We start from the raw sequence: 13,870 nt of genomic DNA, 5'->3' as shown, positions 1-13,870 counted from the left end.
AAACATGTAGGGAACTGAAATTTGGTGCAGCTTGATTGAATGTAATGACTGTTGGGACTTGGAGGAGGTGTGTGCTCTACTAAGGGCCATTCTAGTTATTAACATGAATTATTTCTCCAGGTATTAATTACTGACCATTGCATTTTACAGAATAATAATGAAACTCACATGTCTGAACTAGAGTGAGGACATACATTTTGAGATGATGTCGGGTCAGTCACATTGGCTTGGCTGATTTTTTTTTACACTGCACGAGTCTGTGATAAGAGGAAAAAATGCATGTGTCAGGGACAGGGTCACATAAACTCTGCAGCTTATATTAACTGCATTGGGCTCAGGTTGGGTTGGGACTGAAAAATGTGGCGCTCTGGTCTGAGTGACCTTTAAAACAGCACATTGAAGACAACGAGACATTTTCCATAAACTTTATTATAGTTTTTTTTCTTCTCAACCTAACAGGTATACACAACGCTCTAAATGTTGTGGCTTTTTTTGTCTTAAATACTCTCCGCTCTTAAAGAAAAAACTGTAAAAATATTTAATTATAACTAATTAAAAGATCTCTTCAGGGACAGGACTAGGAAGGGAGCAAAAGGTAGTGAGGAGGGTGTGTGTGGAGGGGGGGGGGTGTTCTTCTGTGGTCCTTATCTGAGACATTGGGGGGGGTCTGGGAGACAGAAAAAAGGGGTGACAGGTTTAAGTTACATCCAGCTGGGGGTTTCACCGCGAAGACGGGGTGGTGTTACCATTTAAAGAAAACCTGAAAGAACGACAGGAAGCAGATGGTTAGAATATAATGAAGACACGTTCTCTGTCGCCTAGTGAACGTCCAAATCTGACGGCTGTGAGAGCTGCTGTCAAATCACCTGCACACTCTCTCCATCATATGTGTGACGAGGCGGTCGGAGATGCCCGGACAGGACTCCTCCGCGAGGTTGAAGGCGTTCTCCAACTCCTCGATAGCTCCTACACCTCCGCCACTTGCCCGCCGCTTCTCCTTCAACTGTTGTTCAAGACAGATCAAGTAGAAAGGATTGTACAGAGTAAATAAGTGACGTTTGTATTTGTCTTCAGAATTACATGCTCCTCTTCTCTTTTCTGTTTTAATTTTACTGTTGAATACAAATGTAAACTGTTTTGTTCCCGTTTTTTTATCATGAAGATCTGGTTTTGAGTTTGTATAATAAACACGTGGTTTTGAAAACAGTCTTGAAGAAACTTCACTTGTTTCCTGAAGGAGCAGAAAGATTCATTCTGGAAGCAAATAAAGCTAAATTAGCAACAAACCCAACCAGTCAGACATGTAATGACATCAGTAAGCCTCTCAGTAAATCTGATAAAACTCGGTGATGGTTTTCACGTGATAAAAAAAAATGCAGTGCAGATCAAATCACTGTTGCAGCCCAGACGCACATTGTTACCTTTGCCAAGGAGGTTATGTTTTCACCCCTGTCTGTTGGTTTGATTGTCAGCAGGTTTATGCAATAACTACAAAATGGATTTCCACAAAACTTGGTGGATGAAAGAACACATTAAATTTTGGCTTGGATCCAGAACAAAAGGGCCGATCCAGGAAGTCTTTACCACTTACTTTAACAATGTGAGATTTTTTACGTTTTAAGCGATTTCCCATTATTGCCGGATATTTAAAATCTATAAAGTGATGTTCTAGTTATTAATGCATTTTATTAATGCACCAGGATGAAATGTGAAGTTCTGATAGCTTAAAGCTGCAATGTGTTTATCTGTTAATCAGCAGAAATACAATTAAATGACTACATTTAATATTTTATTATCCACACCGCCGAGACTCACACATACCTCTCTGAAAATGGGAGTTACCAAAGCAGACAAGCATTGTGACTTAGGTTGTCGTTTCACTGAGTCTCCTGACTGCAAAGGGGAGAAAAGGGTGTTAGGAAAAAAACTAAACAATAGATATGAATCTGTGTATGTATGTATGTGCTGGATGTGTCTTACATCGGAATCTGTGTGTGTGTAGCCCTTCTGTAACTTGTTCATAGAGTTGGGTCTGACCGTGGGGAAGGTCCACATGGGACATGTATCCACGTCACCATCAGCATCCCTAAAAGATGTGAGGGTGGGGAATTAACAGGAGACACAAATATTTACATACATGAGCAGCACCAACATGATCTCACATATAATGAATCAACAAGCCACTAAGAAAATGTATCTATATCGGACAATATGTATTCATACGCATGTGTATTATCGTCTCTTCTTTGCTGAAGGCGTGGTTGTTCACCTCAAACAATCACATTGCAGGAAATATGATCACAATCTCTGCTTATATTTTTGAGTTTAATAATGGCCAGAAAGTCACATTATAATGTCACACTGAAGTTGAACTGTTGTCATGTCATAATTTCAGATTAGACATTTGTGTTGTGTCACAGCTAGGGTTTGAACTTTGTTATGACCAAAAACATGTTTTGTGAGGTCACATGACCAAGAATGTTTTTCCTCCTGTCTACATGAATGATGAGAAAGCCATAACTTCACCTTTAACAGTCACTGGAACACATGTATAGACTCACCGGTCAAACATGATATACACTGCTTGTGTGTGAACAGATACTTGAAAAAGAGTGAATGTATATAGAATGTGGGTTTCTTGAGACTCACATATCTGAGTCATCAGAGCTGGATTCCTCCCCGTGTCCCTCTGACTTCCAGCGTCGGTAGCGGTCAATCAGCTCTGTCAGGTAGGCCGTCTTCTTTGTGTAACGTGTGATGAACTTGTGCTTCACAAGCTCTTTGGCGGTTGGCCTCTGCCGAGAAGGAAGAATAGAGAAAAATGAACATTCAGTGAGAGTGTCATCAGTAGGTTCTGTGACTGGAAGAAGAATTAGCTGGAATCAGTTGTCTAGTATTTACATCATAAGCGAAGTGAGCAAGTCTGCCATCACATAAATTGGATTTAACATATTAGAACATTACTAGAATGTGATTTTGATCCTGTTTGAATATTTGGAAAAGTACAGAACAAATTCTTATTCCAATTAAAGCTTGGACAAACTAATCTAAATCACAAAAAGTGTGGTAGGACTTACACCAGAACAGCAGTGCAAATCTGGAATTATTTTCCAATTTTCTAATTTCATTTAGCCCAAACAAACATGTCTGAACGCCTGCACAAGGTTTTTACTTACAAAACGTGGGTCTTTATTTAGACAAGCCTCCACAAACTCTTTGAAAGGTTTGCTGTAAGGCCCCTCCAGGGTGGGAGGAGTGTTTTTGGGGATGAGGAAGAGGACCCTCATGGGGTGTAGGTCCGAGTTGGGAGGTTCCCCTTTGGCCAACTCAATGGCAGTGATGCCCAAGGACCAGATGTCAGCCTGAGTGGGAGAGAAAATGTGATAGTAAGGTGTGAGTTCATATACACTGGATGTTGTGAAAGGACCTTAAAATATAGAAGTTCAAATGTGTATCAAATCATTCTTCCCCATGCGTAAAATTTCTCATCAGTGCCACCACCAATGACAAGACCTTATCACCTGATGTTCTACCAAAGTGAAATCCAAAGTGAAAAGCCTTGTTCATTTTTAGCCAGATTTTCCACTCACTGACAAAAGCCCCACATCGGGGGCAAATCGTCATTCAATCGGCTGTCGCCAATCGCTCTCTGTGAAATCTCCAAAGACGTGACTTGAGGGGCTTGCCGGCACATCACAGACTCTGACTAGACTTGGACGGGGTGAAGGTAAATGTACTGATGAGATGCCCCCTGACCTTTTACACTGCACATGTCTGTGATTGAAGAAAACAAACAATAAACATGTGTGTGAGGGACAGGGTAACACAAACTCAGTGCAGCTCACATTTACTGCATTGGACTAATAAGGGTTCGGACAGAAAAAACGTGAGCCGACTGCACGAGACGACGGTGACGTCCAGTGAAGTGTTTCACCTCCTGCAGCTGGATGTGTCATAATGGGCAGGATGTCACTGAAAAGCAGAAGGATCAGTCGGACTCTCACATGTGTTTTCATGATCAAAAATACTTTAGAGACCAGTCATATTAGTCGGGGGTTTCTCCTGGTGAAATATTGTGTAGTGTGTGACCCCCTGATGTCAGTCTGCATGTAGCATGAACTCTCAATGACTGCGTGACTCCTGATCGCAAGACAGCAAGTCTTGTATTGTGAACTTGGCTTAAGTGAATCATCTTTTAACAACCTAAGCAAAGTACAGTTAAACTGTCTGTCGTCTCTTGTCCACTGCGGTCTCACCTTGAAGTCGTAAGCCGACTGTTTGATAACCTCTGGAGCCATCCAGAAAGGTGTGCCCACAAACGTGTTCCTTTTAATCTGGGTGTCTGTCAGCTGTCCTGCCACCCCGAAATCTGCCAGCTTCACTTCGCCCTGCTCCGACAAGAGCACATTGGCAGCTTGGAGAAAGGCAGAAAAAGAAAGAGGCAAAAGTCAAAAGGCAAGAACAAATAAGAATCAGTACAGGCTTGTTTTCTGTGTTTGTTTCACTAGATTTGTTAAACACACAGCATCAATAAACTTGTCGGGCCGCTCAAAAACAATGTACTCCCATTTGGGATGATAATATTATGGGATGATAAACAGTATTTAAGGTGCTGTTGCTTATTAAATCTCCTACAAGTAACTTTTCATTTTCATTGATTTTGGCATCTCTGTGGACAGAAGGGGTAGTTTATAGAAAAAGGCAATTTTCTCCCTGATTGTCTCATTTGATTTTGTAGGCCATAAAGAGGCAGCAATATTAAAATAAGACTGTTTCAAATCCCGGTTCAAAACTCCTTGTTGGTGCTTTAAGGCCAATCAAGTGTAATTTCAGAAAATCCTTCATTAAGTGTTTTTAAAATGTAATCAGCCGCTTTCAGCACATTACATGTAGCAGATGGATGAACAGATGGACTCAGAATACTTATATATACACACACACACATGACAGAGTACTCTCTCTAGTTTCATTGTAGCAAACACCACATTCACTCTCTATGGATAATACATCACACACTGTTTTATTATTTATCTTTGTTGATCTGCCAACTTGACAGCTTTACTTTTGTGATTCTCTAATATTTAACATAAATCAACATCAAATTCTCTTTTTTGTAAAATGTAAACACACACACACACACACACACACACACACACACACACACACACACACACACACACACACACACACACACACACACACACACACACACACACACACACACACACACACACACACACACACACACACACACCATTTTTTTGCAGCTTGTTAGCATATTTCTATGTGTGGACGTATTCTGTGTGTCCAGCATCTGGTTAAACTGGATGTGCATACTGTTACACAGCAGCTTTGATCATTGCTTCATGCTATTGCTCAGTCACCCTATAGTGCAGCATTATCTGTACTTGCTGATACAGGTTATTAAAGGCATTTTAAAGTTAAGTTTAAGTCTCTCTATACTCAATACTGCAAACTCCAAATTAGCTCTGCATTAAGGCTTTGTACAAGGATGAGACTGTAAAACAAAATAAACTGATGATAAAGAGGAGACAGCTAGTGACTATTTCCACCTGAATGTTTGTGTATATGTCGTAACTTCTGTGTAGTCATCAATGCATGAAGAGAGTGCTTATTACCTTTAATATCTCTGTGAATCTTCCTCTCAGAGTGCAGATACTCAAGCCCCTTTAGTATTTCCCTCAGTATTGTTGCAATGTACGTTTCTTCAAGAGGCCCTGGACGGAGCTAGAGTGATAAAGGCACAAAATATATCGGGAGACAATGACAAGAGCAGGTCAGATTTTGCTTCTACTACTGTGAAATTTGTACAAAACATTGTAAGCAGCAAATAAATGAAGAAGCCTCGTACCAGATCCAGAGCAGATCCTCCACCTAAATATTCCATGATAATCCACAACTTGGTCCCCTGAGAGGGAACAAAAAGATTTGATTAAAGACTTGTACAGCACTGTGTGTGTCTCTTCATGTCGTAGCTGTGATAACCTGCGTATGCATCGCTCCAGTACTCGTGTTATCAACCCACCTTCAGGTATGATCCATAATACTTGGTAACAAAAGGACTGTCACACTGGCTCAGCACTGTGATCTCCTGCTGGATGTCTTCGATCTCGTCCTCGGCCTCCTCCAGGTCTATGATTTTAATCGCCACCACTTCCTTTGTGCGGTTGTTGATGCCTTTGTAGACCTCTCCAAAGGAGCCTTTCCCAATCCGCTCTTGCTTTGTGAAGTACTCCTCAGGGTCCAACCGGGTATTCTGGATCAGAGACAGAAAAGAATGCATATCATGAGGACATCTCTTGTAGTATGACTTGTAGGTAAGAGTGTTGCTGAACATTTAAACAGCACAGAAACAACTTGTTTCACATATGATTGCTTAGTATAAAGTTTACTTTGAATTGGGAGTTAGATCTAGCTGTTGTCCTACATTATATTGTAGTCCACTGCTGATATATAAAGATGTTGGATGATTAACCTTTCTTAACTGTGTCAATGCCCATGATTCAGTCGAGAGTCCGCATAATTACTCATATAATTATGTGGACTCTCGATCCAATGCGATGAGATGTAATGCAAGAGGCATTACACTTGAAAGTTAAGTGGTTTTCTGTCTCTAGACCAGCAGGAAATCAGTCGTGATTTCACTGAGTATGAAGCACACAATATATATATATATATATATATACATAGCTGCATGTGACAACTGTAACTCTAAAGCAATGGAGGCTCTTTAAATGTGTGATGCTATGAAATATACAGTTTCTCATGTGTTTTTCCAATGTTGATGCTGACAATGGCAGGAAGATAAAACAGTGAAATGAATTCATATTGGTAATGAGAAGGATGTTCACTTGATGGCTCAGACCCCCACCCACCTATTCATGGAAAAGCTGACGGTGATGGGGGCTCGCCCTGTCTGGGAGCAGAGGAAGGGAGGTGACAGTATAAAGAGGGTTAGTGTACCTGGTTCTGCATGTCTCGAAGGTGAGCCATCCCCTCAGCAGGTTGGAACAGGGTCAGCCACAGCTCTTCTGTCTCCTCAAGTGTCCTGCTGCTCCTCTCGGGCTCTTCCTCCCCTTCTTAGCTGTCTACGGAGCTAGCTAGGTGGCTAGTCAACCAGATAAACACCCAATCTGCTGCCTTTAACGGGGCTGTCACTCCGAGCACTGTTTTCGGCCTCGAGTCCGACCGAGGAGCGAACAGCCCGGCGACACGGCGAGCTACTGACCGAGAGACTCCATGAACGTCCGCGGTGGTGAACGAGGAGGAAAGAAAGCTCCTTCCGCGTATTAATATTTAATTCATTTCAAGGAACGCTTCGCCTGTTGTTCATTTGAAGCTTGAGGAGGACAAAATAATGGCCCAGACGCACGACGCATGCGCACACGTTAGGATTGTGGGAGTTGTATTTCCAGACTGACATCTCCGATGAGGCGCCTCCAACTCAAGATTTCTTCTTCATGTGTTTGCAGCTACTGATATTTTCGACCAAATATTTACTTATTTAATAATAATAACAATAAACTTTATTTATATAGCACTTGTCAGAACACAGTTACAACGTGCTTCACAACAAGCAAATATTTAAATAAAAAATAATGGATAATATATATAATAAAAGTAAAAACATAAACAAAAAAGTCCAATGTAATATCTTTGTAATTATTTCAATTACATTAAATGTCTGTGGAACTACTAAAACTAATATTTTTGTATTGTCCTTATTCTAAAAAAGTAGTATTGAACTTTGTACAAAGATTTTACTTTATTTTATGAACATGGTATATTTGGGTTCTTGAACTATGACTGAACATTGAGGAAGAAGCTTTTTTTTTATCATAAATGTATTAATTATCATTGCAAAAATCTATATAGGTTACAAATGCAAATGTTCTAGTCAAAAATCTGTCAAATCTGTTTTCCATGAAGATCTTAAAGAGTATTTAAAAGGGTTAAATCCTGTAACAACAACAAGGCCATAAAACAGCAAATATGTGTGTTAACCAAAGTTTATTTTTATTGTGAAATTGTTTGACACGTGCAATGTGATCAATAAAGGTTTATTTAAACTCGTTTCAGCGTTTCATTCATGTGCGCTCGTTTTTTAACCCGAGCGGTCCCTGTGGGGTGTCCCTCCCTTTTACTGACTACGTAGCTCATAACCTCCGCCCCTACGGACACACGGGGTGTTTGTTGGCAGAAGCTCCTCACACTGGCCCGGAGCGGTGCGTGTTTCCGTGTCGCTCGTCCTACTTCCCGGTTAATGCCGCTAATTTTACAGAATAAACGACCTTTTGACACATGACATTTTAAACCCTGCTGTTAAAACCCTAACGGTAAGTAGCCGCAGAAGCTAAAGCCGAGTAAAGCCGTAAATAGCTGTGGTTAGCCCGCCTGCTACTACAGACAGCCTAGCTAACGTGTTGTGGTAAAGTCAACATCTGCTAATCGTAGCAGCTAACGCTTCTCAGACACCAGACTAGTAACATTAGCTTGATATTAGCTAACGTACATGCTTAGACATGGCGTCTTCTGTCTGTGGGATTTCATTCAGTGACATTAAAGCCACGAGACAACACCTGCCTCACCTCATGTCAGCGTCATGTGATTTATTGCAATACAACCTGTAATGTTATTTCTTATATCATTGACTTGCTTTGGCTGCTGCACCACAAACCTCCTGTCCTCAGGCTTACTCGGTTATTTATGGGAAGTGCCCTACAACACGAGCCAGAGATCGTGTTGTGGACAGCACCACCTGCCACTGAGCCATTTGGAAAGGAATACATTCGGCATGTTTGTAAATTTTAAATTAAACACAGTTACACTGCTTTGTTGTGATGAGTGAAAACATAAATCCAGAGATACTGCAAACCTGCAGATCTCACACTTATGAGCTTATTGTGATTTTTTTTTCTTCTTTTTTACACCTGCCACTGTGACAGCACCATCTCTAGTGTATTTCAAGTGTTTTTCCATATCCTCACAGGCTGGATGAGTGGGCCAAACTTCGCCCCCCCCTCTGCAGAGGTGGCTGAGATAAACCGTATCCACTATGAGCTGGAGTACACAGAAGGCATCAGCCAGCGCATGCGGATCCCTGACACGCTGAAGGTGGCCTCAGAGAACCAGACAGGGTCCTTCCCGCTTGAGCTGCCCATGCTCACTCACACAACTATGATGCAGGTTCCTGAGAGGATTATTGTTGCAGGTGAGGACCAGAGACAGGACGTCAGTAACAGGGTCCATAGTAGAAATACAGTTTGTGATATTCGGCCATGTATGCATCACCATATATTGTGCTGGATAAAGCACATAAATGTTCTGGACATGTTAGCTCCATATCAGAAATAATCTCTCCATAATAACACACCTGAAAATGCATCTTGACCTGGTGCTGGGCTAAATACTAAATCCAGAACAAGCACACAACTAAGCCACTATCACCCGTTGAAAGCTGGAACTGTGATCGCATGTCCTTGTCACTTCATCCACAGGTGACGATGCTGACCCTCGATTTTCTCGTCCAAGAGATTTAGACCTGATTCAGTCCATCCCTCCTGTGGACCTCCTGAACATGAAGGCCCCGCCGCGAGTCCTCACCCTCACAGAGCAGTCACTGGACTCTCTGGAGACTGAGCAATCTGCCTCCTCACAGAACAATCCCAGCCAGATGGTAAGGCTCACGTCAAGGCTTCTTTACAATGTTCCTTATACTTCTCATCTTTAATTGACTGTACTTGAGCAAATTGTGGTGCACTACTACAAAATATATAGTATATAGTATTGTTCTGTAATGTCACTAATTAATCACATCTGTAAGTTTGTCCATTAAAATATTGTAGACATAATAACATTTAGAAATTCATCAGATTAGGTGGAGATGTGTGTAAGGCAGTCAGAGCAGAAAGTTGTTTTGAAGATGACAATAAAAAAACAATATGGAAATTGTATTTAAAAATACAAATAGGCATTGTTGTATGTACTAAATTGATGTGTCCTTAAATTAGTTTAATTATTGACCTCTTTTCTTTATGGTATCATATAAAAGCACAAATACCTGCTGCAAAAGTGCTGGGCTTTAGTTACAAGAGGAGATCAAGTTGGTTTGTAAAGTGACAGTCATCTGACATTTAAGTTTTTCTCTTAAAAAAATCACACACGTGAATAGAATTTGTCTGCTGGTCGGGAGGTGCACAAAACAAAGTGGATGATGGGAAACACAGAAGGATGTTACACACTTCTGGCCCTCCTCTCTTTTTAGGTGAACATAATGAGCCAATTAGCAGGTTCCCAAAGTGTCTTCACGATCGATTGGTCAAGGGAACATAGAATCACATCTCAAAACATGCCTTATACTTATGAGTAAACTTCTGTTTAAAGAAAGACAGCTTACAAAACTGAAACAGTAGGTCAGAGAAAATAATTTATTTTTGTTTTTGGTGGAAAGGTATTCAGCATTTAAGAATCCAGAAAATCTGCTTTAACTTGTTCTAGCTGATTGTGCTGCACGTGTGTGTCACCTATCCTGCTATGACATGGAGTTACTTGTTAACGCATACGGTTTTAATTTGTCAACATTTAACCTGATTCTGACATAATTTTAAATGTTTGTATCAATCACAGGGCCACATTCACGCTCGCTCTCGAAGGGAGCGTAGTGCGAGTGAGCACATATCTGGCCGCCATAGCGTTCAGGCCAGCAGAAGTGATATAAGGTAAGAAAACTTCTACATCTGAAATGTTACGAGGCCATGCTGATCAATTTCCATTCAAAATTTCTTGTCTGTTACTTTTCCCCTTCACTCTTTGTTAGTTTAAAAAATATCTAATTTCTGTATCTTTCTGCCCCCACTCACTTCACTGCCAGTGTCACCCCGTCCACCTCTGTTCCCCCAGTCCGCTTATGTCCCCCCCTCTGTTCCCCCGAGGATGCAAGCATCAACCTGTTCACAGCTGCTGGGGTCCTGTCTTACATCCAGTCAACAACACGCCGGGCGTACCAGCAGGTCCTTGAGGTCCTGGATGACAGCCACCGCAGGTGTCTGTTCTTTGTCACTGAAATTCTCTGAACTCGCTGTGATCACGAAGCTTCTCAGAAAAAAAGAGCTGCTTACTGTGGTTGAAATTCATGAAGTTGAGATATTTTAAACTGAAATATGTTTATCTCTAAAGGACACACCTGGACCTGGCCCTGGATATAAACCCTGATGAGTCTGGCTTAGTGGACGCCTCCTCACTACGACGACAGGTAATTCGTCTCATGGGCTGAAATGTCTGCTTTAGGTGACATGTGCTGTCCTTCCCTACTCCTTTGGTGTGGGTAATGTTTCCATTGTGAGTATTTTCTCGTGTTGTGTTAGGTCTATTCTTTACAACTGTGAGGGTGCAGACAGTGTTGGTATGCTGATGAATCCCATGTCAGGCTGCTTTGGAGGAATAGTGGCAGATCAGTGACAGTTGGCATTTTCAGACACTTGACTGTAAACAAAAAAATACGATAACTTCTCACATCATGGGCTGGGAAGAAAGTCCACAGCATTAACTCTTGTACTTGTGCGGTTTGTTATAAATTGATCTGAGAACAGATAGTCCCATGAAAAATGTGTATTGTTTCATACTTGGAATTTAAATTGAATCCTAAATAACATCAATCATAGATAGAAACTTAATCATATCTTACCCAGCTCCAGCATGGACACAGTAACATCACTTGTACACTGAGAAAACATCTTTATTTTTGTGTGATCAATCAGATTGTGAAGCTGAACCGGCGTCTGCAGCTTCTTGAGGAAGAAAACAAAGAGCGCTCCAAGCGAGAGGTGATCCTCTACTCTGCTACTGTGGCGTTCTGGCTCATAAACACCTGGATCTGGTTCCGTCGCTGAGGTAGAACAAGGGTGAGCCTCCCAAAACACTGGAAGCCATTAAAACAAGGGGGGCTACTAGAATTTAAAGGTAACCACAGGAAACTATATAAACATTGGTAATGTCCTGAACCACAACCCTGTATGTTTGTATAGCAAATTCCATATTGAAATTCAAGCTGAACACTGTCAAGATAAAACCTGAGCCAGCGCATGTAACAATGTTTACTATATCTACTCAATGTTACAAAATTTTACAATGCCGGACTGGAACTACAGACTGTTGCCACAGCACAGGGAACAAACTTAACTTTAGAGTGTAAAGTCTCTGTATTTCACTCCCGTATAAACTGGTAAAGGACGAGTAAAACCAAGGACAATGACACAACAACTGACAGTCTCCAAAATGTTTGCATCTGCATCTGCTCTGATGTAGTAAGATATACTTTGTTACAACACTGTTGTCTGCTGAAGAGAATGTCAACCCCTGAATCTGAAGATGATGATCTGAACATCTATGATGTTCACGTGTGTTTAATAGAAACTAAATGTCACACAGGTCATATGGAGACTATTTGTTATTGGTCTAAAGTGGAAAAGGAGTGTCTGACATGAATCAGCAGAAATTACAAACCTTTACCGATTTATTCGAGATTTTGTGTAAAGTGATGGGCAACGTCTGAACTTGATAAACCCTTTATACTGCAACAACAGGTGTTACAGTGATGCTTACCATCTTTGTGAGAGTAGTATGCACTCGGTAGAGCACATACCTCCGCCGAGGCCCAACAATCCCCTTGAATTGAATCAAGCTGCACCAAATTGCACACACTCATAGATATCAGTTTCCTAAATATGCTCCCAAAAAATGTTCATCAAGCTACATGAATTAATCTGTGGGAAATCAGTGAAAATATTTTTTTTAAAAAGCTATCTCACACTGGTAAAGAAAGTGGGAAAAATATCCCTGGATCTGCGTCAAATGTAAAGAGTTTTTCGGACAATATCCCATCCCTCCATCAACTTTCTCGCAAATCCGTTCAGTAGTTTTTCTGTAATCTTGCTTACAAACAGACAATCCAACCAATCGGTTAACAAACAAACAGACATGAGTCTTTTTAGGACAAGAACGATTAGAGCGGAACAAGTATTTTGGGAACCAAGCCCCGAGTTACAGGACCAAACCTCACACGTGACCTGAAGTTCATCAGTTTGGTCAAAAAAGTGATGATTCTCAAAGTGTCAAAATAAAATGTCTAAATCTAGAGGTGCCATAACATTGACCCTGAATGCCCCATGACCTTCTTGTTATCCAAAACATTTGTGTACAGTACTTGAATAGCCTATTGTTGCAACGTTGTAGTCTTGGAAATCATTATTTATTATTCTCCTCTGTGGCCGTGCCGTGCCCAGAGATTGTCATCTGAGCTTTATGAAGTGGCAGCAGAACTTCAGGGCAGGGCACTGGAGGTGGTAGTTATCAGTGTATTATTTATGTATTTCCATTCTGTTTATAAAGTTTGACTTTGTTTTTCCTGAGAATTTGACCTCTCCTTGTTTTCCACTAAGTTACCTACAAGACTAAAAACAAGAGCATGGACTTTGTGGTTTTATCATCATACAGTGTGATGTAAATCTTAGAGCTAATGTAAGATCATGTGTAATAGACGAATATGTATATGAGATATTGATGTCATTATTTTTGAAGAACAATGTGGTGTTATTTTTATTTTGTATTTCTCACACATGATGCAGAGGCACCGGCAAAGTGTTGCAGTGACCATTTCTTTCTATCACGCGCTGTACTTATCACATGAAGCTGGAGTTTTAAGTTATTATTGTTTACTTTCTTTGTAATATATGAACACATTCATTGTAAATATTTTTGCTGTAATAAATGATGGATGTTGACCCATGTCTCTGTACAACACTGCCCCCTGCTGTTGTGTTGGCTCATGTGCAACAACGGAAGCTGCTCCAGC

The 13,870-nt window shown here is 40.9% G+C and overlaps 2 protein-coding genes across 3 annotated transcripts; one reads left to right on the top strand and one right to left on the bottom strand.

Moving 5' to 3' along the window:
* Positions 1 to 411: 411 nt before the first annotated feature.
* On the bottom strand, positions 412 to 7,408 carry stk25b (serine/threonine kinase 25b). Its single transcript, XM_034613544.1, has 11 exons — positions 6,985 to 7,408; positions 6,047 to 6,277; positions 5,873 to 5,929; positions 5,640 to 5,748; positions 4,257 to 4,414; positions 3,177 to 3,362; positions 2,650 to 2,795; positions 1,981 to 2,086; positions 1,822 to 1,893; positions 867 to 1,003; positions 412 to 760 (listed from the first exon to the last, which is right to left on the bottom strand). Exons 1-11 carry the CDS (start codon positions 7,012 to 7,014, stop codon positions 721 to 723), a joined length of 1,272 nt encoding a protein of 423 aa, XP_034469435.1. The 5' UTR covers positions 7,015 to 7,408; the 3' UTR covers positions 412 to 720.
* A 778-nt stretch (positions 7,409 to 8,186) lies between these two features.
* LOC117778102 (mitochondrial fission factor homolog A-like) lies at positions 8,187 to 13,799 on the top strand. 2 transcript variants are annotated; one of them, XM_034613372.1, is made up of 7 exons: positions 8,187 to 8,357; positions 9,011 to 9,232; positions 9,519 to 9,697; positions 10,648 to 10,739; positions 10,892 to 11,062; positions 11,197 to 11,272; positions 11,778 to 13,799. In XM_034613372.1, exons 2-7 carry the CDS (start codon positions 9,016 to 9,018, stop codon positions 11,907 to 11,909), a joined length of 867 nt encoding a protein of 288 aa, XP_034469263.1. In that variant the 5' UTR covers positions 8,187 to 8,357; positions 9,011 to 9,015; the 3' UTR covers positions 11,910 to 13,799. The 2 variants fall into 2 exon arrangements, with proteins under 2 accessions (XP_034469263.1, XP_034469262.1); XM_034613371.1 differs by having other exon boundaries at positions 10,642 to 10,739.
* The last annotated feature ends 71 nt before the right edge of the window (positions 13,800 to 13,870 follow it).

Source organism: Hippoglossus hippoglossus, chromosome 17, assembly GCF_009819705.1.
Source record: "Hippoglossus hippoglossus isolate fHipHip1 chromosome 17, fHipHip1.pri, whole genome shotgun sequence".
NCBI classification, from domain to species: Eukaryota; Metazoa; Chordata; class Actinopteri; order Pleuronectiformes; family Pleuronectidae; genus Hippoglossus; species Hippoglossus hippoglossus.
Note: the sequence above shows the minus strand (reverse complement) of the source record. Positions and strands in the feature narration are given on the sequence as shown.

Coding starts and splice junctions, on each gene's coding strand:
- stk25b (XM_034613544.1), bottom strand. CDS start 7,014: ATGGCTCACCTTCGAGACATGCAGAACCAG. Junction 5,749..5,872: donor GAGGATCTGCTCTGGATCTG/GTACGAGGCTTC, acceptor TTATCACTCTAG/CTCCGTCCAGGGCCTCTTGA. Junction 761..866: donor ATGATGGAGAGAGTGTGCAG/GTGATTTGACAG, acceptor TCGTTCTTTCAG/GTTTTCTTTAAATGGTAACA.
- LOC117778102 (XM_034613371.1), top strand. CDS start 9,016: ATGAGTGGGCCAAACTTCGCCCCCCCCTCTGCAGAGGTGGCTGAGATA. Junction 9,233..9,518: donor TGAGAGGATTATTGTTGCAG/GTGAGGACCAGA, acceptor CTTCATCCACAG/GTGACGATGCTGACCCTCGA. Junction 10,740..10,891: donor GCCAGCAGAAGTGATATAAG/GTAAGAAAACTT, acceptor CTTCACTGCCAG/TGTCACCCCGTCCACCTCTG.